Source organism: Lepus europaeus, chromosome 1, assembly GCF_033115175.1.
Source record: "Lepus europaeus isolate LE1 chromosome 1, mLepTim1.pri, whole genome shotgun sequence".
In the NCBI taxonomy this organism is placed as follows: Eukaryota; Metazoa; Chordata; class Mammalia; order Lagomorpha; family Leporidae; genus Lepus; species Lepus europaeus.
The window spans coordinates 26,451,041-26,477,366 of record NC_084827.1 but is presented as its reverse complement, the minus strand read 5'-3'; the positions used below and the strand labels follow the sequence as shown (position 1 = coordinate 26,477,366).

The following is a 26,326-nucleotide window of genomic DNA, read 5'->3' as shown; positions in this document are numbered from 1 at the left end:
TAATAAATTGTGTTGTAGGGATCAGAGAATGAACATTCTATGGCACTGACATATCAGTTACATATATGTAAGTTTGTATGCTATAGTGTTAGAAATCCATTTTCCCCCGAATTGCTCAAAGAATGAAATATGAGCATACACATAAATACAAGTTATGGCTAAATATCTAATGTCTGTATCTGGGTCAAAGTCCATGAAATTTGCAAATAGCAGTTCTTCTCCTCTATTTCCACAGTTAACTGTACACTCCTGCTTGGATGAAAATTGTTAGCACAGTTAAGAGCTGCCTTGAGTTTGACTTCCAGGTGTCATCAGTACAACTGGTGTTTTACTATGAAACTTAAAAACAACACTACTAAGCCGGCGCCGCGGCTCACTAGGCTAATCCTCCGCCTTGCGGCGCCGGCACACCGGGTTCTAGTCCCAGTCGGGGCACCGATCCTGTCCTGGTTGCCCCTCTTCCAGGCCAGCTCTCTGCTGTGGCCAGGGAGTGCAGTGGAGGATGGCCCAAGTCCCTGGACCCTGCACCCCATGGGAGACCAGGAGTAGCACCTGGCTCCTGCCATCGGAACAGCGTGGTGCGCCAGCCGCAGCGCACCTACTGTGGTGGCCATTGGAGGGTGAACCAACGGCAAAAAGGAAAACCTTTCTCTCTGTCTCCCTCTACTGTCCACTCTGCCTGTCAAAAAAATAATAAAAAAAAATGTATAAAAACAACAACAACAACAACAACAACAACACTACTAGTCAAACAATACCCTATACCTTGTGCGGTTGTGTGAGTGCAGCCTGTTGAAATCCTTGCTTAGTATATACTAAGTTTATCTTCTGTATATGAAGGTAATTGAAAATGAAACTTGATGAAGGGCGGGATGGGAGAGGGAGTGGGAGAGGGGAGGGCTGAGGGAGGGAGGGAGGTTGGGGGGGGAAGCCACAACAATACAAAAGTTGCACTTTGCAAATTCACATTTATTAAATAAAAAATAAAAGATTAAACCTATTCATAGAAAACAAAAACAGTTTCACCTACAAAAAAGATATTGCATAGGGATTTTCAAACCATGTGACTTAGAGAATCTAGGTAGTACCTCATGACCACCATATTTTGGGGATTGTGAAAGCGTCTCAGGACAGAGCCTGCTACTTCCTTATTTCCAAAGACTACTACATCCCAGGCCATGAGTGGGAGGAGAGACTGTCTCATTGGTGGGCTTGCACCTCACTGAATCCACAATTAGGCTTATTGTAGAAGTGACCTGGGGTGTGGCCTCTGGCTCAGATATGTAGGGTTTGACCTGATAGATGCTATATGTCAACTAAAACCTCAAACTCTAAATTCTCCTGGTTTTAATGAAAGTGAATACTGTAGATGCATGCTCGACAATGTTAATAATCACTCTGCTCCTACATTTATTCTGATTTTAAAGAAAGGTGATACATTTGGTTTTAAGTAATTTTATCTTCAAGCACTTCAGGGTAGTTTGCTTCTGTAACTTAACTGGAGAAACACTACTCTCAATATTTTTTAAGGTATAATATCTACACACATTTTAATAAGTCTTTGGACTATTGCTACATAACAGTAAGATGTTCGTCACATATTCATACACACAAACAAAAAACCTGGAAATGGAATTATACTATTTTCATTTGAAGAGATAAAAATAAAAGGCACTTACAGAAATAACTGTAATGAAAATGTGCTTTTACCAAAAAAAAAAAAAAAAGCCAAAAAACAAACAAACAAAAAAAAAAAACAACAGAAAACAAAACAAACTTACCCATTGACTACCAAACTGGGTCATGCCATGGTAGGGGAGGGAGGGAGTCAGAAAAGATGATGAAAGAGAATATGGAAAGAATAAAAAAATGATAAAAAACAATTACAATGGGAAAAAAGGCAAAAAAGTAAACTTAAATAGAGAAAAATAACTATTTTCACTCAGTTACCACTCTAAACAAAAATAAATAATGAAGTAAAATGAAATTGTATTTCCAATCATGCCAAATAAAATAGATATTAAATGGAAACAATGGAATATTTATTGATGAGACCTAGGCCTAGTTTTTAAATTTGTTTCTATTTGAGCATTAAAAAAATTGAAACTTGTGGAAATAAAATATTTCATATGCTATTTTTTTTGTGGCTAGCTTTTATGGATGCAAACTCTGGATATTCTAAATTTGTATAAACAAAATAGGTAGCTTTTTAGCTTTCTCATTTGCTTATAAAAAGCAAGGTTTATGTAAATACACAACACCTAAAAGGTATATCTCAAATTAAGTGGCCACTTGCACAATATTAAGCAGGCAATATTTATATTAAAAAGGAGAAACTGACAAGTGTAAAATATACAGGGCATTTGTTAGGGTCATAAACATTTGATATTGGTCTCTTCTGACCCAATCCAGTGAGAGAACATTCTGGAAGCAGCACCCCTCCTCCCCCCCAGGGCACACTGTGCTGCATTTCAAGTTCCACTTACCTCCTGTCCTCCATCAAGGGCACAGAGTTTGGTGCTTTGCTTTTTGGCATCAACTAATACATTAAACATTGTACACATGGAAGCTGGAATGCGCAAGTCGGTTGTTTTGCTTGCCTTTTGCAACTTGAGTTCAAATGCACTTCTTGTTCTAGTTATTAAAACATGAATTCAGAGTAAGAAATTCTGACATATATTCCACCTGTTTTGTAAAACTGAACTCAACACCACAAGATGCTAATTTAAAACATGCAAATAAGGAGTGAGCAGGATGGAGGTGATTGGAGATTAGGGGTAGGATACTCTTCTTTAAGTCATCTCCAATGAAAGATTGGACTGCATTATTTTCTATTAAACTTAACTTTATGCAGTCACACAGACAATTCCAAAATGAAGATAACTGTTCTATGTGGTATGTCACCCTTGTTGTCTCACTTAAATGCCTGAATTAATTTCCAAGTAGAAACATGACTTCCTTGCATGAGAGCAGGTAAAACAAACAAACAAACAAACAAAAAAACCAAACACCTCCGAGGGGTTAGTAAATAATAAAAGGACAAGTCTTGAAAACTCCAAAACATGATAATCAATGTATACTAGAGAATGTGTAACTCTTTCATATCACTTAACACTGTCTTAAAATACCTGAAGTTACAGATGGGTTTTTGAAAGAAACTACATTAAAAGGCAATTTGAAATTGATTTGGCTGAAGTATCCAAAGAATACCCACAGACTTGAGATGTCAGAATCACAGATGATTTAAAAAAATAAACATGAAATAATTAAATTCACTGTTTTGCCTTAGGGGGCAATTGAACATTATTCTAAAGACAGTGTTTTTAAAGAATTCAGGAATATTCAATTGCTTTAACCAGTGTTCTCCTGTTATTGCAATAGGTTGCCTCACACTGTTCATGTATATATCATGAACAAGGGCAACGAAAAAGCAACGCTTGACCAATTAGATGCAATGTTAATTCTGTAAGAACTATTTAAACACATGAAAGCACATTTGGAAGAATCCAAAGCCTCATAACTTATTTCTGGCTAATTTTTAAAGATTGTAAATAAGTACCTGAAACTCATCTGAAAATCCCAGAACTACTGACAGTGCTGGTAGCGTTTTGGGTTTGCCATGCCATTGCATAGCACACAGACAAAATACATAATGCATAAAGAAGTGAACAGAGCTTTTCCAAATGTCTCAGGAGGTACTACTTTGAGAATTTAAAGCTCACTATTCCCAGAGAGACAACAATAAGCACACCAAGAATGATTAATCAGGGTATAGGTGCTACTGATTACGGGACTAGTTGGGGAGACCTGGAAAAGAGTATCAGGCCAATTTCATCAATTATATGAGATCCCAGAATCAAATTCCTGTTTAATTTTGGGATACTAGTACACACAGAAACTTTTCCTGCAACAATTATATAACAGATACTTGGTGAAACAGTGGTATTTCGAGTGCTGGCATTTTAAGCAGCGACTTGAAAATATATGTCTACCTTTTGACACAGGCTTCTATCATATCACTGGCCATTAGTTTAAGTCTTTGCTCTAAGTGGTGGGCAAATTCTTGTTCAGGCCAGTGTAGATCAAGGACAAACATTTGCAGTGCATCAAGTTTCCAAAAAAGATCTTCTGATGTTGTGGAGCCATTGCTAGAAGAAAAAGGAAAAATGAAAATTATGAACTTCCACTATTAACTATGTGGACCACTCATACACTGATTTTCCTTCCTGTATGAATTGCTATCAGTGAAAAAAAAACACACATAAAATCTCTAATGACCCAATGTTTTATTTGTTTGGCTTTCCAATTCTTTTCACTTATTAATTAGGCAAGGTAACATGAACAAAATGGAAATACAAATAACAATCAGGCTTAATATAAAGAGGTGAAATGTCCCAGGAAGGAGCCTTCAGTTGTCTACAGTTCTGTTTTATGAAGTGTTATGGCTCCATTCATATTTTTATCTTGCTTTTCTAGTAGATGTATACAACTTTCAGAGTTCTTGCATTTGGAAGTCTGGAAAGGCCCAGACTTTGAAATAGTGTCTTGATTTCAATTTTTTTCCTTAAACTGAAACTAAAAATCTTGTGAACTAAACAGAGTAAGTATCTGAGTTAAAGGAATGATTAAAAGGGATAATGATATTTTGCTAAGCAAAATAAATAAAATTTTGTATAGGAGAACACTTTTAATGTTCTTTACTGAGCTTTAGGAAAAGGACAAGCACATAAATGTTTTCCCCTAAAATTTTCAAAAAGTACATTTTGAGCAAGAAACAATGGGTAGTTTTACTCTCATCTTCATGCATTTGTGCCTCTGTCATCGTGCTGGCTTCTGTCTACAAATGTGAGGCATACAGGACCCCTACATTTCTCAATTAGAGGTAGAGGTGAAACAGGTAATGGAAACAAAACTATAGGCTAATTATGGAAGCAAGATTTTATTTCTATTTAAAAATTTTCAGTGTCTTTTCTAGTTCATAATTGTAAGTCAACCTAGTACAGGCATTGTAGGACAGAGAAACGACTTTCAGGGGCCTCTGAAGTGCGAGTAAAATAATGTATTTCAGCTCTTTAACTGTGGATCCAAGATTTGCTATTCATTACTATGGTAGAATCTCTCTAGGGACTAAATTTTCACACCATTTTGGAGGATAATTATTAAAGAGGACGTACAGTACTGGGGCAAAGAATAATGCAATTAGTTTCTATTATGCAGGTACATCAGCTAATAGGAAACAGATGTTTTGAAAGTAAGATATTCCTACATCAAAACATATTGAAACTTAACAGTGAAACAGAACAGAAGCAAAAGCGAAAAAGAAAAAAAAAATCTCAAAGCTACTGTGTGATCCATTTTCTCTTAGCTTTCAAACAATTGTTTCACATATACAAATGCCAAATTAATATTTTTAGTTTGCAAAAGAAAGAAAATAAGCTCATTTACCACAAAAGGCACAGTGGAACACTTTTATACAAAGTTGTTTTAAATAACCACATTGTTTAGCTAACATATCATAATTAGATAGCTTTAAAAAAAATCACTTCTTAGGGTGGGCATTTGGCCTAGCATTTAAGACAAGTCTATCTCATATTTGAATGCCTGGGTTGAGTAGTTGGTTATATATCCAAACTTGAGTTTCCTGCTAATGCAGACCCTGAGAGGCAGCAGTGATGGCTCAAGGGATTGGGTTCCAACCACCTACACGGGAGACCTGGACTGAGTTCCCAGCTCCTGGCTGTTGCAGGCATTTGCGGAGTGAACCAGAGTATGGGAGCTCTTTTTCTATCTCTGTCTCTCTGCTTCTCAAAGAAATAAAAATAAAGATAAATCACCACTTGCTTCGGTTAATTAAAAGCTTATTCCCACCTTAACCTCAATATCTCAGTCTTATGACCCACCTATGTTGCTTCACTTTGCCCCATTCTTTAACTTCCATAATTCTTCCTGATTTCTTTCTCTAGCCAAGATATCCTGAGTTCTCAATGGGCCAATCACAGTAGAACGGTAGACACCAGCCATGTGCTTTACTCAATTCCTCATCATCCTACCATTTAATGCCCCCAATATACCAACCACTAAATAAAGAACCACACCACACCATGATAACATTGCTTTGAAAAATGCTTGAAAAAACACTACCTTTACTTCTCCTTTTGACAAATGTATAATAAAAATAAGACAAAAAGTAACCAAGCAAATTTCCCTGTACACCTACGTATCCAGTTTGGTAGGTTGTTAGAGAACATGTTTTAAGAGCAATTGAATATAATTGGAAAAGAAGCAAGTCTGCTTCTTAATTTTTTTGAAATGTATATTTTCTTTAACAACACAATGACACAAAAATCATCAAAGTGAAACCTTAATTAGTAAAGGCAGAATTCTATTAAAATTGGCTTTCTTACAATATGTGACAATTAAATCTTTATAGAGAATATAGATATATTTTTCTCCACTTTGATGCTATGATAAAATTCTATGGTAAGATTCTAGAAAATAAATGTGCTTAATTGGGAAAGTAATTAACATAACAAGTGTTTGTTATAATTAAACAGATAGATGAAAAAATGTAAACAGGCTTTCTCTGAAGTTGGAACATATAACCTGCAATTTATTCAGAGCTTTTTCATTTTAAATTATTTCTAATCAGTGACCTACTCTTAAAGTTATTATTAGCAGATTAAGTAATTCAAATGTGAATAATGGACTTTAAGATAATTTCCTTAAAATGCCAGTAGAAAACATAACTTACTAGCACTTATTTCTAGAGCTAAATAACCCAGAGTAAGATTTTATATACAGAAAGAGAAGGGTGTAGAGGGAGCACCTCTTAACTTGATTTATGCATTAGTAGAAGGCATGTATCTTCAATCCCATGGTTACTTTTATATTCTTTTCATTCGATCAACAGTTGTATTTTTAATTTCTTAAGTGAATGGAAATATTCCTCATTTAAAGTTTTATGATAAAATTATTTAAAAAATTGCAGTAACATCATAGCATTATGAGTAATTCTGGGGACACTGGTAAAGAATCTAATGTTGATGACCTTGGCTGGGAAAGACAATGGTGATCAATTTGTAAAGCTCACTTTTTGGAAAATTTGCTATTCCAGAATGGTGAACCACAATTGTTTTATTTACAAAACCTCAATTTGTCAGGATTACTGTTAATTTGAAAAGGTGTACTCAATAGTAAGGGATTCAGGGTTCACACAGATCTCAAAGCTAATTAAACAGTAACAACAGAAAACTAAATTTCACAGGATAATGCCGACAAAGAGTTTCTGGTTAAAATTAAATGTGTTAACTATATAAGAAATGAGGATGAAAAGGAATTAAATTTAAAACAGTGTAAGGAAGCACAAAAATCCTAAACAGACTGGCTCATCCTAGTTCCTGGGTAGCTCCTCAGCACACACAGATAACAGTTTACATACTACAAGGATCCAAAGCATTTGCCTTAAAGAAAGTCACATATAATAAACTAGTGATCATTATCAGTACAGTGATGATGTTCAATGTGAAGAAATAATGCCAAATTCCTTTGAAAGTCATTGTTTCCTTTTCTTTGGACTTTTCTTGATTGCATGCATACTTGACTAGGTATAGATTTTCCTCTAGTGGCAAGGTAGGCAGAAAGGTAGAAGGTTCTTAACCAGGATGTACTTTGGAAGAAGAATCAATCAATGATAGGAGTGAGGGATTTGTTGTCAAGAAAACCTGGGTTCCAGTTTTGCCTCTGCCACTTAGTTGCTGTGTGAGACACTGAGAAAGTTGCATTTCTTAGCTTCTTTCTTAGTTTCCTTAGCTGTAAAATGATACTGACACTTATAGGGTTGTTCTAAAGATTACATAGGGTAAAGAATTTGGCTGTATACCTGGAACACAGTAAATTCTCAAAAGATGGAAGTTATTTTTATTTCTTCTTTATTTGAAAGTCAAGCGAGTTACAGAGAGGGAGAGGGAAGGGGAGGGGGGAATGAGAGGGAAAGGGAGGAGGAGGGAGAGGGGAAAGGGGAGGTGGAGAAGGGGAGGGTTTTTCATTTGCTGGTTCACTCCCCAAATGGTTGCCTTGGCCAGGGCTGGGTCAGGCTAAAGCCAGGAGCCAGGTGCTTCATCCGAGAATCCCACTTGGGTGCAGGGGCCCAAGGACTTGGGCCATCTTCTGCTGCTTTTCCAGGAGCATGAGTAGGAAGCTGGATTAGAAGTGGAGCAGTCAAGACTTGAACCTGCACCCATATAGGATGCTGGTGATGCAGGTGGTGGCTTTACCTGTTAAGCCAAAGTACCGGTCCCTATTTTTCTTCTAATTATTTTTTCTACCTGACTAATGTGAGCTCTTGCACAAACCATGTCTAGATTTGTCCATTTACAAATTGGGATTATTATGTATTCCATTCAATGGCTGTAAGACTCATTGTTTAAAAAATAGTTAAAAATGATGATGAATGGCTACAGTAATAAAAAGTTGCTATTATTACAATAATAATTAATAATAATAATGTAGAGTGGTAGTAATCATCATTGGGCACCTAAGATATGTCAACTGTAGTTGTAATTTACTGAAAGCCTAAAATGTGCCAAGCATCTTCACAGGTTTTAAACAATTTTCACAAACGTGTCTTTAAGTGAAGTGTCATAATCATTTCCGAGTTGAGGAAACTGAAGCTAAGAAAGAATTACAATGAATAAACTAGGATCTAAATTCAGGCCCGATCAATGTTACAGCTTGAAGAATTTCACTTTAATTATTCTTAGTTAATGAGTCTGCATTAGGCAGGTTCATCCCAATGTGGAATTAATAAACATGGTTTCTAATGATATCAAGATTGTTTTTGAATAACAAGATACACCAACTGAAATATGAAATATATAAAAGAAGGGAAATCCTTGCCCTGTAGGGTGTAATATGTTTCTTTAAAATTATGATTAAGATAAAAATAGAAAAATATTATATTCTTGAAACCATTCTCATAACAGTTTTCTACATGCACAAGATAAAAGCAAGTGGGCAGTAATGAAGCTGAAACAGACCAAAAATTCTTGAAATACTGTTTGCTACAGCAATCATCTACATAAAGGGGAACTCTGGTTTTATTGCTTAGGATCAAGTTTACAATCTGGGCCACAGAGTGATCCCTGTCCCACAGGTTACACTCGAACTCTATTAAACTAGTGTGTTTTTTTTCTTTTGAATCAAATGATTTACCAGATATGCTGCTAAGCTTAGCTTGAGAGCTTAAAAACTCAAACAAATAAGCTCAAAAACATAGTATTCCTCAACAAAGAATGTTAATTGCCATGCAGTCTAAACACATCTGCACAGAACACAGCCCAGGCCATGCACTAGCTAACACACCAGCAGGAAATAAGTGAGGAATACACACGTGGACTCATATAAAGAAGCCATCCACGAAGGAGTAGAAAAGCTAGGAATCTGTGGAAGATTAAGAGGCAGACTTGGAACTTTTGGAAGAGCTACATTGGGAAGACTGTTGGCGATATTCCTGTAAAGAAACAAACAACGTGGGAAGGGACCACCATAAGCGATAACTACAGATGGCCGTGTGTGAAGTCATAAGGTCAGGACTCAGGAGGCAGATGCTCTGTGGGCACTAGGTAAGATACCTACTTGACAGGTTGCCATGTCTCTTGCTCAAAACCTCTGTGAATTGATTGGGCGATGGAGGACTCCATGAGATCGACGTAGCGAACAACCAGGGGCACAAAGATTTCTTGCAAGTGTTTGTGAAATTTTCCATTACACAAAAGTGCTGAAATAGTCAAGCAGAAACAGTGTTTGTCAGGGATAATACCAGGCATTTAGAACTTTTGGAAGAAAAAACTTTTCCCCATAGAGTCTCACACAGAAAGATTGATCAAATATAGACAATAACGGCTCTTGCTCTCCCTATTGGAAGTCCTATAGTGGAAACTGATTGAAAACTAAAACTGCCTTTCTATAAATGGCTGTAAAACACAAATAGGTCATATTGCTATAAAATGTCTGGCAGGTGGTAGTTTTTTCACTTTCTTTGATGTTTAATACACAGGCACAGGAAATCTGTATTAAAAATAACACATCACAAGAATTTCCCACTTCTTTTTATTTGTCTTTAATAAACTGTAGTTTGAATGATCCTCCTAAAGAGGTGGTAGAAGTCTTTCAATTTGGGCTACTGGGATACGACTTCTGGCAAAGGTGAACCTTCCTCCTTCATGAGATGGAAGTTTTTCATGTATAGAACACAATTTCATTAAAACCTAGGACAGTATATGCATAAGTTGCATATGAAAGGGTAGAAAATCTGTAGGAAAATACTAAGTAATATCCAATGAAGAATTTGTCATTTTTGTGAATGACAGTGTTATAGTTTGCAAATACTTCTTGCGTGAACATATCTTCAACCTGGTTGTGACTATTTTTATGACTCTCAGAGCCAAAATGTACTCATTTAAAAATATATTCCACGGTCAGGAAAGGTATTTTTGAAGATACGGCAGCTTAGTTGAATCTAGATGAAGATTCTTTTAGAACACAAGAAGGCCACAGTCAGTGAGGAAGAGTAGAAAAGGAGGAGCAGCAGTCCATGGGTGTCCAAATCCCAGGATATAGGGAAGACTGTGGGTTTTACTGACTACAATGGACAGCTTTATTATTATCAAGTGGAGGAATGGCATGCTATTACCTTTCTGACTGTGTTGAAATTGTACTTAGGGAGCCCAGAGAAGCTTAGTTCTCAGTTTTTTTTTTTCTGCAATAAACCAGGTAAAGGATGATGGTAGCTATAACAAGGTGCCAGAGGTGGAAAGGCGAGGAAAAGTCTCTTGGAACTCTTTTATGGATTGTAAAAGCAGTAGGTGCTTATAGTTAGTAAATCTAATGACTAGCAAGTCCAGTAATAGTGTCTTCCTCTGTTAGCTATGCCAATTTCCTCTACTACCTTCTTCAGGACGAAAAATGTCCTAGAAGGCTAATGAGTACTTTAAAACTTAGTCAAATAATATAGTCTGTATCATAGTGGCATATAAATGAGGATATCCTGGATATATTACTTTAAATGATTTTGAAAATTTTCAGAGGCTGGACAACTACAGAATCATGAATGTTGAATAGAAAGTAATTCTAAACATGGAAAGAAATATAACACTAATTCTTTTCTGTCTTTGTTATGGTACAGTACTTTTTCTTTTTTGGACAGGCAGAGTGGACAGTGAGAGAGAGACTGAGAGAAAGGTCTTCCTTTTCCGTTGGTTCACCCCACAATGGCCGCTGAGGCCAGCGTGCTGCAGCCGGCGTACTGTGCTGATCCAAAGCCAGGAGCCAGGTGCTTTTCCTGGTCTCCCATGCGGGTGCAGGGCCCAAGCACTTGGGCCATCCTCCACTGCACTCCCGGGCCATGGTAGAGAGCTGGGCTGGAAGAGGAGCAACTGGGACAGAATCCGGTGCCCCGTCTGGGACTAGAATCCAGGGTGCCGGCGCCGCAGGTGGAAGATTAGCCTATTGAGCCATGGCTTGGGCACAGTACTTTTTCTGGCCAAGTAATATTTTCTGGCTTATCTATATAAGATATTTCTCATTAAAATGGGGGTAGTAATCATATTTAATAACAAATGTCTTACTTAGAAGATAATTTTTTTTTTAAATTTATTTATTTGAAAGGCAGATTTACAGAGAGGCATAGGCAGAGAGAGAGAGAGAGAGGTGTCTTCCTTCTGCTGGTTCACTCCCCAAATGGCTGCAATGGTTGGAGCTGCACCTATCTGAAGCCAGGAGCCAGGAGATTCTTCCTGGTCTCCCACATGGGCGCAGGGGCCCACTGACTTGTGCCATTTTCTACTGCTTTCCCAGGCTACAGCAGAGAGCTGGTTTGGAATTGGAGCATCCAGGTCTTGAACCAGCACCCACATGGGATGCCGGCACTGCAGGCGGTAGCTTTACCTGCTATGCCACAGTGCTGGCTCCTAATGTTATCTTAATAATGTTTTCATGAGATGTTGAAATGTGCTTTATTTACTCCTGGAGATTTAATTATCAAGACAGAAAGCACTATAGAGCATGCGTTTCAGTTACTTTTACCAAATGCCACCAAAATAAGGATGCTAAACTTTTAAGGATCATTTATACCACCTAACTCATTGTATCAGGGAAATTAAAAAGTATACTAAACTTCAAATTATAGGATACTTAAGAACTTTTCTCTACTTCCTTTTCCTCATCATCACTAGCATTTCTGGATTGCCAAACCAAGTGCTAAGTTCAAATGTACAATTTCCCATTTAATCGTCACGAACTGTACAGAGGAGGACCTATTTTTTTTTTTCAAGCTTATCAATAAAGAAAATTGATCAGAAAAACCACTGATCTTCAGGAGTGCCAACAAGGGCTTTAAACAATAATCAAAACTCAAAATGTCAATTTTGCCCATAAATTACTTATTTTTGTACTCTGTATATTAGTTACCACAAATCAGGGAAAATATATTATCTGCCATTTTGGAACTGGCTTATTTCACTAAGCATAATGGTCTCTAGTGATCATATGAACCACTGAAAGTATTGGGGCCAGTGTTGTGGCACAGCAGATTAAACTGCCACTTGCAGTGCCCACATCTTATATGGGTGTGGGTTCGAGTCCTGGCTGCTCCACTTCCAAACCAGCTCCCTGCTAATGTGCCTGTAAAAGTAGAGATGATGGCCCAATTGGTTGTGCCCCTGCATCCACATTGGAGACCCAGAAGCTCCTGGCTCCTGGCTTCAGCATGGCCCACCTCTGGCTGTTGCTACCATTTGGGGAGTGAACCAAATGGAAGACCTCTCTCTCTTTCTCCCTCTCTCTGTAACTGTGTCTTGCAAATAAATAAAATAAATCTTAAAAAAGTTTGTCATTATAAAAATTAAAAGAAAAATAAAAAAGGGAGAGAGGGTAGAGTGGAAAGTATCATTATGCCCTTAAGACTGTATATATGAAATACATGGTTTGTTCTCTATAAATTACAAAAAACAAAACTGAAACACAGAAAGTATAGGACACTTGCCTAAAGTCACTTAGTCATCAGGAAACAGAACAAGGATTGGATACCAAAGCCCCATGTTAACCTCTACAGCTTATGATATCGTTCATTGTTCCTCTATTTAGAAGACCATAAACTGCTCTCTGTCTACACATTCATTCACGAATTTAAAATCATCTGTCCAACCTAACATCAGCAGATGAATCTTTATACCTTCAAATGTATTAGGTTGTATTATGTAAATAAAAGATATCTTGCAAATTATATCTTAGGTGCACTATATTTTTTACAATTAGAATTCTAAAAAAGAAATCTCAGTAACAATATGAAATAATCAAGCAGTTGACCAACATGATCACATTTAACAAATGAAAGAATAAGTTCACTCTGTAAAAATATTTATATCATACACTCTTTCTAAACTAGAGAGTTTCACATAGTGATACACAAGGATTATATGCCTTCACCTTTACTTTTTTGGTATATGGCTAAAATATGGAATCTTAGGCTCTCCACCTTATTGTAAATTTTATTTGTACCAAGACCAAAGCACATGCTCATGTAACAAATTATTACATGTACAAATGAACACTCTACCTCATGAATTAGAGTGCTAATTTATTATACATTTAGAGACTAGGTGTATTGGTAATGGAGTCATAGGTAGTCTGCTAAAATGAAGGTGCATATAAGGATAATCACTTAATATTATTTTTAAATGTTATATTCTAAGATTAAGCAGTGGCTAAGTCAAATGTATTTCTGGTAAAAGCTCCCTTTTTTCATACATTTGACCTTGATATGGGACTCATTCCCTTGTTTATTTTATTTATTTTTATTTATTTGATAGGTAGAGTTATAGACAGTGAGAGAGAGAGAGAGAGAGAAAGGTCCTCCTTCCGTTGGTTCACTCCTCAAGTGGCCACAATGTCCAGAGCCACGCTGATCTGAAGCCAGGAGGCAGGTGCCTCCTCCTGGTCTCCCATATGGGTGCAGGGGCCCAAGCACCGGGGGCAATCCTCCACTGCCCTCCTGGGCCACAGCAGAGAGCTGGACTTTTCACTCCTTTGCTTAAAAAACAGACTTATCTTTTTGTATTCCTATGCTCAGGGTAAATACAGATGATCTGATGGCTGTACGGGCAAAAAGGTTGTTGCACTACAGGCCTTTCTCCGACTTCTCACGTTCAGTAAGTAATCAAGACTTGCATATTTATGTCCTCCCATCTACTAGGTTCCCCCTTCCTCCCTTCAACATGGCTGCTCTCATACTAGTCCAGCTTTCTTAATCTCTTATCTTGACTTAAGAAATAATTTCCTAGCTGCTCTTTAGGCTCCTAATTTTCCCTCTTCTAATCCATCCTCTCAAAATGTCTAGCAGAGGGGCTTTCTAAAATAGAACACTAATCGTATCACTCCTGAAGATTATCATCTTTTGGTAGAGCATCATGACAGATTCCAAAAGCATTAGCATGGTATGAAAGCCCTTCCAAGATCTGTCTTACAATAATCTTTCTGGCTTATCTCTGTAGCCCTATCTCCCTGTTTCCTGCGGTACAGTCATCATAATGTTCACAATTCAGTTCACATACTCGAAGCCTCTCTGAGAAACGCTTCGTTCTGCTGTCTCATTTTCCACTTACTGGTTTCTCGTGTTTATTCTATATTTTGTAGTTTTCCACCATGGTCCTTGTTATATAAGTAGTCTTCATACTTGTTGACATCTCTGTCTGTCCCCTCAAGGATGTAAAGTCCTTGGGGCAGGAACCATGTCTGTATTCTTAGTACCCAGCAAGTTCCTTTCTCAGAGCAAATGTTTAAATGTTGGATGAACGCATGCATCCTCCACTAAGATTACAACATAAGGCTGCATTAAATGACAGCTACAGTGTGTACCAAGGCCTGAAAATTCCCTATCTATATAAAATATATGATGTTAAACAATACTTTTATGAGAAATCCTATCAGTTTTTAATTTTTAAATGAATTTATTATTGTACTTAATTCTCAGGGTCACAGCAAATGCATGGTAATTATTACAACACAATTCTCATCAATTCTCATGTTAATGTGATATTAATATAAAGAAAACAGATTCAATGTAGTTCCTAGATAGAACTCTAGGACTATAATGATTTTCCTCCCTCCCTCCCCCTTTTTACCCACACTCCATTCTTTCCCTCCTTCCTTCCTTCTGAGAAATCCTATTTTTGATCCTTATGCCCAAGCTCATCTTCTCAAAAATTCCATTGGACATAAAAGTTGGTTCTTTTAATATCTCTTATTTTATTCTTAAATTTTATTTTCATTTTATTTTAAAGGCAGAGAGAGAGACAAAGACAGATAGACAGAGTATCTTTTATTTTAGTGAATGGAGAATTTTCTCTGATAAATCATGACTGTTAGCAGGAAATCATTGTTTCCTGTAGAATTTGGAAAAAATGGAGATTACCTATATTTTTTATGGACTCCAAAAAATTTTAAATTCTGGTCGAAAGTTTGCTCATATTTTACCTGACAGTTGTTGTTTTTATTTTTAAAAAGTTTAATTATGAACACACATTTGTATGTTTCAAGAAACTGAACAATTTTTTTCCTTTGCTAAATAGAGAAAGGGAGATGAAGGAGAGAGGAAAGGCAACATGGAATGAGGGAGAGGAAAATAAAGGGAAATACACATGGTGCAGGAGAGAAAGGGAAGAGTATTTGGTTTCAGCAGGCAAGGCTACAAATATGGAAAGGACACTTTTAGAAGCCTGCATGTGAGTTCGCACTCTACCCCCATCAGACACTGTTAACAGCCCCTCTGTGTAGCATGAGGCGTCGGAAAGAGTTAATAAGGACAAGTTATGATTTGGGGCTGACATCCATCCACATTAAGCCTTTACAAGACACCTATTGCAACAGTTCACTGGAAGAGGCAAGTTCTCAACATGGCCCCATGTAAGAGCCATGTCCGACACTATACGGGAGGAGTGGGAGTGAGAGGGAGTCTGCAGAGGTGCTTACTGCAACACATGTGAAGGACAGGCACCTATTCCACTGATAAAAATAACTACCCCCCCCAAGATTCCATGTTTGCAAATATCATCTTGTCAGAAAATAACGAAGCACCAGTGACATCAAGCCCTAAGGTCCAATTAGAAATGGCAAAAAGAAAGCAAAAGGCTGAAATAAAAGCTAAACTCAAGCTGTAGATGTGGCCAATTATTTTGAATACACCAATAGATAATAAACTAGTGTTTATTATTTACATACCAAAAACAGTCTTAGATTTACAAAAGTACTTGTCATAGGCTTTTAGCAGTAAGATATCAACAGAGAATTTAAGCTATGATCCAATTAACAATAATTATGGAGACAATAATTGCTGGATAGCATGAAGAAAAAACAAATACAGTATTTATGCCTTGTTTTTAGGTAGAAATATGATGTTAACTCCTGAACCCAAATAGTCCAATTTTATATTGTCCCAACCCCTTCTAATTAGTTAGCTTTAGAGGATTATTAGGAGGACAATTTTCTTCTCTCTAAAATTCTACTCATTTCAGAAGGAAATGAGTAATTCATGATCAGCAAAACAAATAACACCAATCATTATGCAATCAATAGAGTTTACGACATAAACAGCAATTATTCAAACTGACACTAAAACCATATCAACCCTAAGAGCACTGGATTAAGATGGAAGATTAACGGGTCTTTCTCTGTGCTGAGAAATGCACACAATGAAGGTCCCGTCCCAGGAAATTCATAGTGTGCTGCAGGAGAATTGCAGTACGCAATGCATCATGAAGAAGAAAACACACACACAACCAAAGAAACCTAGGAACAGCACCTGAACAAGAATCTGGCACTCAATAAAAGTCTATTTATTGAATAAATATCAATAAAAATCTATCTCATCAAGGGAATTCTCAGAGCATCTCACGGAAATGTAGAACAGGAAACATACTTGTTTTTATATTCTTTTAAACTAAAACTTTGAAAAGTAATTTTATATAGTTTGCTAGGATGCAATTTATTTATTAATTAGCATAACAGTCTCCTAAAAAGCATACCCAACTCTCCTTCTTCCCTCATCTCAGGAAATCTGTATATCTGCTGGTACACATATACTTGTATATACACGTGCATCTAAACAGAGAAACTGGCAGGGTGAGAAAGCATGGATGTTGTATTTCTCAGTTTTAGGGCAAAAAGCCCAAATTCAAGTTTAAAACTAGAGTGAAAACTCTCATGGGACAGTGTGTGTAAATGAGTTCTGCTTCTGCAACTCATTGTGTCCTATTTAACAGTGTGTATACATATTTGTCCACATCCTCCACTAGATTTTATGCTTTTCAAGGGCAAGACTCATTTCATTTTCATCCATGTATCTGTAAGATGCATGGAATTGGTAAACTTTAGGCATTTAGCACCTGTTTCTTCTGGGATTAACTTAGGAAACAGTCAATATTCATGTTAACCAAGCCTTAAGGCAAAAATAAGCAAAGAAGTCTTGTGGTCCAGCAGGTAGATGCATGCTGTCTTTAATTTGGAAAAGTCTTTAATTTTACTCCATCTACACATAGCCTTGAGGTCTTTGGGGTTATGTGTCATAATATGTACTTGTCCACATTAACGGGGACAAATGAGTATGGCTATGACATCATCCAAAACCCTAAACTGTGGGGTGCTTGCTTTCTCTGGTTTTCAGTTATTATACATATTTCTGAAAATCTGTGAAAGACACTAAGGTATTTTTGAGCAAGCCTTTAGGCCACTAAATCCTAAGAAAATATAAAAAAATCAGAATTAAAAAAAAAATAAAGTTCACATGTAGTACAGAAGCTACAGCAGTATTGTGGAATTCAACTGAGGGGAAAAAGCTAGTGACTTCTTACTTTTCTTTTATTATACTGGCCAGTGAAGCAAATTCTGACATGCAATTCTGAATTCAACCAACCTGGGATTACAGTTAAACACATTTTCACATTTTGGTGGTCATTTTATCATTTATAAATCCTCATGTCTATAAAACCAAGCTGGCACACACCCTTGCTGTAACCCAGAAGTTATATCCTTTCTGCATTGTTCCTAGTATATATATATATATATATATATATATATATATATATATATACATACAGACAGATATATTTATAAACACTGATTCGTGAATTTCAGACACACAGCTCATTTAAGCACTCGAGGTAGAATAACACGCAGGTGTCAGCCCTCCATATTTAAAAGCTCGAAGATTAACCTAATATACAATATGGTGACCTAACAGTCCTTCATTTGAAAGAAATCTGAAAAATAATCTCTGATACAGCCTAAGTGTGAGAATAACCCAGCGGGATTTCCACCTCTTCATTTCTTAATGAGTTTTTTGATAATGAGAGGTGACTTTGCCAGTCACTCTGGGCTCTATTATGGCTAATTTGACTCCACTTCACTCTCCTTGTTAATTATTAACACTAGCCTTTTTATCCTCATGAGACCACATTCCAATTTTTCCTTTTTCGATTTTTATGAGCCCATCTTTATGAAGGTGAAAGTCTTGCAGAACAGGTTTTCACTTAGCAGAGAGCCTGAACATTATTCGCTTAGGCAGAGACGCTGTGACATTGATTATATAAGCACAGTGTTCTTGGGGATGGCTTTAATGTGCTAGCAATGTGAAAAGGCTGTTAATTAAAGAAGCAGCACCGTGGTATTTTTCACTTGGGAACCGGTTCCCAATAGAATGGTCATTTGCCACTTGCTAGCATATCCACAGATTAAAAGGTGACTAGCTCCGAGGGTCTGCCTTTCATCCGTGCTGAAAGGAATGATTTGTGCCATTTGCAGATGGCTTTCATTTGTCAGAAGCGGTCACTTGCCTGTGTCTATTAGGGACGTGGCAACTGTGGAAAACGCATCGCACACAAGGGTAGAATTTGTGCTACCAATACTGTCCTTTGGTATCCCTGAACTATCTCACTCAAGGCTGTATTAAGAAAATATTTTTTTCCCTCAGTTTTAACGCATCTCTTTCAAAATTGTTTCCTTGGGTAGTGTTTAAAGTGACTGCCCATCAAATTCCCTCTTCAGTTAGGGGGAGTGAATTGGGGTGGGCAGAGCAATGCTGGAGAGGTAAGTGGGCGCTTCAGTCTTTCTTGGCCAGAAATGAAGGAGCCTTGGTTTGTTTTTCTCACCAGGCTCGCTTTGGGAATCAGGGGGTGAGTCTGCAAAGGTTGGGAGACTGGGGACACTTGTGAAAATGGCGGTGCAGCTGTTACTCTTCCCTCGAGGAAAACCCACTTCATCTGCAAGGGAGGTGAAAGCTACACTTTCCCTAATCGTGGCCAACTGTAAGGAAAGACACCCCCTACCCCCAGACAGATTTTGTTTTTCTCTCCTTAAAACAGAAACCAAACTTGTTGTCCTCATTGAGTTCCTTTCCCTACTAATGAGTTCCGTTCCTGGAAGTATCCTCATACATGTTTCCTAACATTCACGATTGGACGATGTTGACCTGACCTGATGACTTCTGCTCTCCTTACCCAACTCTCTCCCTTTGCCCGCTACAACTCAGCACCCTTCGAAATATTTTCTGAATTAAATATTTTCTGAGTTCAAGGACATTTGTATCTCCTGTAAAAAGACTGTATTATTTATTAACCAAGTGACCCCAGCAATTTGCTTTTGTTCTGGGGGAATGAGGCTGAACTGGAAAACAAGCGGGCAGGCTCCAGGTGAGCAAGTGCTCACCTGCTTCACCACCCTTCCCCTCTGCTCACTGTCTCCAGTCTGTGTCACCACCCTTCTCCCTGCTGCATTGACCCTACCTCACCCAGTCCTACCCCTGGCTCACCATAGGGATTTAGTTTCTTCACACAAAAAACTAAGAGGTTTTGTTAAGATACCCTCCACAGTCCAAAAGATAAACATCTATTTATAAATATCAAGGCACAATATTTTCAATAAAAGAAAAATAGTAAATAACCAGTGAGAATGTATGAATCATCCTGGAAAAAATATTCAGCCAAAAAGTTTTCCAGCCACAAATAAAACACAGATTCTAATATCTCCATTCATTATGAGAGGTCATAGTCATTTTAAATTTTGGAAAAGCTGACATAAATATCCAACTAATTATCTATCAGTAATAATGGGTAGCCAATAATTTTAGTAATACTAAAATAGTCTAATTATTAGTTATTTATTATTAATAAATCACAACTGTTTAAAATGTACATATAACTGGCAGCACAACTGATGTTAACACACACAGATACACACACAGATTTCTACTTTGTGAGTCAGCACTGTTATTGAGCAAATTAGCTCCCTTTCCAAGATTGCAACCTCTGGCTAAAGTTGTAATTAATTGCAATTTAGACCACAGCTCTAATTAGGTCAATATGATCAAAACTGTAATGCCATGGCCATGATATGAAGATCTCTTTTTCAACAGAGGCTAAAAGAATAGAAGTTGTTAAATGTTTTCCTGTAGCTTTCCAAAAGCATAATTTGGGGGCTGCTTCAGTTGTAAACATTTGAACTGAATTCAGTAAGTCACCATTTGAGAATGCAATATAACAAGCATATCACTACTAACAAAATTCTTCATTAGCATCCAAAGTGATAGTAAAAGCTATAAAAATTATGTTTCACCAAATACAGAGACATCATTCAGTGGTCTTGGTTTAGGGTAGTAACTTGTGACTTTGGGTTGACAGTTGCTGCATTCGATTTCAATTCCCCAGATCACCTTAAACTCCCAGTACCAAAAGAAAATTATGGCACTGGGGAACTTTTCTATTTACCTCACTACATGGAGGAGCTGTTTTTCTCAGAAATAATTGATGTTTTCTAAGATCTGTTAATCACTCTGAAATCAAAGCCAAGATTTAGACTTCCCCTCTAAACAGTGCTGGAAAGAGATCAGTAATAAATCCTTCTCCACATTGACTGAATATTGTATAGAAACAGCACAAAGCAATACCTCACATATTTAATAATAATAAATGCAATATAAATGGTACACAGAACAGGAAACTCTTGTAATTCAATATTTGTTACTCTGACTGGAAATTAAATTTTTTAGTTTTCAGTTTGATATCCAATAAATTTATATTTGCATTTCAAGAACTCTTCTTAAAGTAAATATTAAAAATTCCCAAGAAAATTTCTAAGTATCTACAAAATATTTTTCCCAAGAAAATTTCTAAGTATCTACAAAATATTTTTCTTTCTCTAAGAAACAAAATTTAAAATTTTGAATGTTACATCATTCAACATCTTTAATAACTGTGACTGTAAACATTAGTGTCTCATTTTTCAAATTAATCCCAACTTTAAGTATAGTCAATTCTTGAGGTTTCATTCATATAGAGAGAGCGTTATGAAAAATCCTACACTTGTTTATTCTTACTTGGCAACTATGTGTATTTATTTTTGGCAGCAAGTTTATTGCTATACATTTGTCTGAAGATGGTATTAAAAACTCAACTTCTAATTTCCTAGCAGAATATGATGGGATAGAAATGGAAGAGTCATTTAAAATCTTCTAGCTGGCAGGAGAGAATCAAACTGGAATTTGAAAACTGAGTGAGAAAATTAAATTAAAAAAGAAAAAAATTGAGTGAGGGAGTACACATTTGGCACAGCAGTTAAGATGTTGCTTTTGATTCTCTGTATCCCATAGCAGTCTTTGGGTTCGTGTCCCTGCTCTGCTTCTGCTAGATAGCTTAACATTAATGAGCATCCTGGGAGGCAGCAGGTGATGTCTCAAGCACTTTGGGCCCCTGCAACCCAGGTGGGAGACCAGGATGGAGTTTTGGACTCCTGATTTTGGCCTAGCCAAGCCCAAGCTGCTGTGGGCATTTGGGGAGTGAATCAGTGCATGGAAGATCTCTTCCCTCTCTCTCTCTCTCTCTCTCTCTCTGTCTCTCTCTCTCTCTGGGTCATCCTGCTTTTTCAAATAAATGAAGATAAATGGAACACAAAAAAACTGGTTGATGATAATTTGAAGAAGGGATGATTCACATATGGGTAAATGAGTATGAGTTTGTCACAGTGACTTCTGAGAACACATGTTGCGACTGAATCTGAAGCAGGAAAGGTAGCTTAGTTCTCGGGCTTCAAATGGCGTCTTTTGGAAATGAAATCAAGTTGGAGAGGAGAATAAATAACTAAAAGAATCAGGACTGAAATTTTAGCAGACATGTGTAGAACATTTATCTGGCATCTATTACATGTCAGTTACCATCTAATATTCACCACCCATGACAATATTATTATGTGCCATGATTCTCCTTCATTTAGGTATGAAGAACTTGAAGTAGAGATCCACTGTCAAGGCCAACCAGGAAGTGGCAGAGCCACCAAAGTGCATGTTATTAATTACTATAAAACGATCCTCTCATACTAGAACAGAGGCTTTCAATGTGAACTTGAACTCAATTACCCTTAATTTTATATCTATGCGAATATTTTCCCAGTTTCATCAGAGACTCAAAGTGATGAACTCAAAGAAAGGTAGGAAACACTGCACTAGAACAATGAACAAAACCAATATTTTCTTCAATTTTTTTTTAGAAACAAAGACAACTGTAAAAACATGGATTTAGGTTTAAAACTATAAAGATGTAGTAGTAACAGCCTCTGGGAAGAGAATAGCAAAGAAAATTGGGCTTTTAACAAACAGAAAGTTCCAAATGTGTTGACAGTGTGATGGAGTTCACCAGAGGATCAGGGCAGCAGGAAGACAGGGCAGTGGAAAGCACCTCTTGTTGTGGTCTGGGTCATTTGGGTCACATGCTGAACACTGTTTTCTTCTTAGTGCCACACTCCAGAGCAACACTGAGCAGTGAAGTGAGGTCTATTCAAGAAAGTAGCACCAACTGCTCTAGGTATAAAAACCCTATCATGGAAGGAAGAGTTGAATTTTCTGGGAATGATGGCCTGGAGAAGAAAAGCCACAATAGATTTGCCCTGGTCACGAAGAACAAATGAGAATCAGAGGTTAGGATGAGACAGAGTTCACCTTCGTCTATCATGAGAAGAATTTTGTTGAATAGGAAATTCGTGACCCCATGATCCCTGCAAGTATCTAAACAAAAACAGTCAATGGTAACCAAACTTGAGGCGAAGGGAAACTAGAAAAAACTCACCATGGGCTGACATGGTGGCAAGGTGGGTTAAGCCACTGGTGCCAGTTTGAGTCTGGCTGCTCCACTTGCAGGGCAACTCCTTGCTTATGTGCCTGGGAAAGCAAAGGATGATGGCCCAAATACTTGGGTCCATGCACCCAGGTGGGAGACCTGAATGGAGTTTTCAGGCTCCTGTCCTCTGTCTGGCTCAACCCTGGCCATTGAGGTCATGTGGGGAGTGAATCAGTGGGTAGAAGACCTCTCTCTGTCTCTTGTCTTTTCTTTTTTCTCTGTCACTCTGCCTTTCAAATAACTAAAATAAATCTTCACAACATCAACATAGTTAAGGTCTAGGGAATCTGCATGTGAAAATGCATGTGATGAAAAACTAGTTTGTACTGGCCGCTAGAAGACCATATGCCATTGATCTTATTGCAAGACTGTAAAAGTTCTTACTCACTGGAAAAAAAATGCCTCAATAGAGAACATTTACATTTCTAAATACAGAATGAGCAAGCCATACCATGTAGCAACACTATACACAAAGCATGATTTCTAGAATTATGATACATTTCTGAAGTGTCTTTCAGAGAGGGACACATTCTCAAGTACTTCAGAAATACCAACCATTGTAGATTTTCTGATTCACAATTTACAGTCAGAGGTGTGTGGGTCATCAGTCCTCAACAAAGGCAGGAAGGTAGGAACAAAGGAGTTTCGGAGCTCATGGAGCAAGGTGGGAGTGTCGCTGGTCTCCCCCAGACCCTAGCATAGTATAATCTGGGGCCTGAGTAAATGTTTATGTTATTCATATCCACTCTGGTGCTAGGGTTCTGTAAAACACATTTCCATCACACACTACCCCTCCCACCTTGGGCCATAGACTAAAGAAAGTGCAAGTGCTCACTGTCATTCCTGAGGAAGTTATTAAGTAGTTGGAAAAGAGGAAAACTATCCCAGGAGTCTTGTGGTTGAGCCTCCAGTGCAGTATCCATATCCACTGTGAAAAGAGCCCAGAATTTCTCTGCATGCTCAGCCAGCAAATCAGGCCACCAGGCAAATGCCTACACAAAGATAAAGAAATAAAGGGGAAACGGTTAACTTGTTAGAAACAGACACAATCACCATGTCATTTGAAAATATTGTACAATGTTTTGCTTCATAAACAAGTTTGACAAAATATAGTTTTTTTAAAAAATTTATTTTATTTATTTGAAAGACAGAGGTATAGAGGTAGAGACAGAGAGAGGTCTTCCATCTGTTGGTTCATTCCCCAAATGGCCACAACAGCCGGAGCTGAGCCAATCTGAAGCCAGGAGCCAGGAGCTTCTTCTGGGTCTCCCACATGGGTACAAGGGTCTAAGGACTTGGCCATCCTCCACTGCTTTCCCAGGTGCATTAGCATGGAGCTGCATTGGAAGTGGAGCAGCCAGGACTTAAACTGGTACCATTATGGGATGCTGGCACTGCAGTCCAGGGCTTTAACCCAGTGCACCACAGCGCCGGCCACAAAATATAATATTTTTAAAGGTGAGAAGAAATTGTAAAGATACACAACCTCATTATTATATAAACAAAATTTGTATTGATAGATACAAACCAAACCTAAAATAGAATTAAAATGTACAATATTTGTTGTTTTATAAAATAATACATATTACAAAAACATTGGAAAGCATATAGACCAAACAAAAAAGAAAAACTCCTATAATTGATAATTTAAAATTTACTGATATTTTTTTCTATGCATAGAAACATTTGGCATCATACTCTATCCTCCTACAATTTCACTTTGAATGATAGCATTAATCTACTGTTTCCCAACTCAAATGGGTGTTTTCAAGTTTTTGCTGTTCCTAAAGATAGTGCAACAAATATGTGAACATAAAAATCTATGAATACAATACTGATGATTTTCTTAAGATAAATTTACAAAAGCTACTGGATTAAAGGCTATGTATTTTAGGGTCTTTACAAATTGTAAATTGCTCTTCAGCAGCCAGTTGTCATCTGAAAACAAACTGGATCACACTGTTATTCTACTTAAAACCCCTTTTTCATCTTCCCAGTGCACGGACAGTAAAATTCAAAACCGTGAAGTGATTTATCAAGATCTGCATGTTCTCCCTTCTCTAGGGTCTAAAATATAGCTTCACAAAGTGGGATTTCTTGACCCTCCAATGAGAACTTCAAAAAGTTTATGAAAAATAGAATTAAAAGGTGACTATTTTGTTGCAAAAAGGGGGTTGGTGTCATGGTTCAGCACTGCTGCTGTAACCCCAGCATCCCAGATGGGCACTAGTTTGAGTCTTGGCATCTCCACTTCTTTTTTTTTTTTTTTTGACAGGCAGAGTTAGACAGTGAGAGAGAGAGAGAGAGAGAGAGAGAGAGAGAGAGAGGTCTTCTTTCCATTGGTTCACCCCCAAAATGGCCACTATGGCCAGCACTGCGCTGATCCAAAGCCAGGAGCCAGGAGCTTCTCCTGGTCTCCCATGTGGGTGCAGGGCCCAAGCACTTGGGCCATCCTCTCCACTGCCCTCCTGGGTCACAGCAGAGAGCTGGACTGGAAGAGGAGCAACCAGGACAAAATCCAGTGCCCCAACCTGGACTAGAACCCGGGGTACTGGTGCTGCAGGTGGAGGATTAGCCAAGTGAGATGTGGCGCTGGCCGGCATCTCCACTTCTAATACAGCTCCCTGCTAATGAGTCTGGAAAAGCAGCAGAGGATGGCCAAGTACTCGCTACCTGCCCACCACTGCAGGAGACCTGGATGAAATTCCAGGTCCCTGTTGTGGACACTTGTGGAATGAACCAACGGATGGAAGATATCTTTCTCTATCTCTCCCTCTCTGTTCTCTGCCTTTCAAATAAATAAAATAAATAAATCTTTAAAAAAAATTGAAATTCATGCATAGAATAGTCTTCAAAAAGGTCAGAGAAAATGTGTATTAAGAAAAAGCTATGCTTGGGTTTCAAAAAAATTTTTGTACCAAAATAAACATCTTTTAATCCCATTTCCATGAACTTTTTTGAAGTAACTTAATAAACTGATTCCCTCTAAGTGGTCTCTCTGATACCTAGTAGTTATTTTTCCCCGCACAGGATTTAGCAATGCTTATAAAGTCAGGTATGTGAATATTTCAACATCTGCTATTTACACTATAATCACTACACAGGCTTATCTATTT

The 26,326-nt window shown here is 37.6% G+C and overlaps 1 protein-coding gene across 5 annotated transcripts in view; it reads right to left on the bottom strand.

Annotated features, from left to right (window-relative positions):
- Positions 1 to 26,326, bottom strand: part of CADPS2 (calcium dependent secretion activator 2) — a 628,355-nt gene that overhangs the window by 68,634 nt on the left and 533,395 nt on the right. For 3 of the 5 annotated variants that reach the window (XM_062206262.1, XM_062205893.1, XM_062206081.1), the window contains 5 exons: positions 24,046 to 24,202; positions 9,634 to 9,775; positions 3,993 to 4,148; positions 2,487 to 2,634; positions 1,782 to 1,796 (listed from right to left, as the gene is read on the bottom strand). In XM_062206262.1, the coding sequence (XP_062062246.1) occupies positions 1,782 to 1,796; positions 2,487 to 2,634; positions 3,993 to 4,148; positions 9,634 to 9,775; positions 24,046 to 24,202 (618 nt within the window). The remainder of the gene's footprint in view (positions 1 to 1,781; positions 1,797 to 2,486; positions 2,635 to 3,992; positions 4,149 to 9,633; positions 9,776 to 24,045; positions 24,203 to 26,326) is intronic. The other 2 variants (XM_062205984.1, XM_062206170.1) reach the window with 1 other exon arrangement.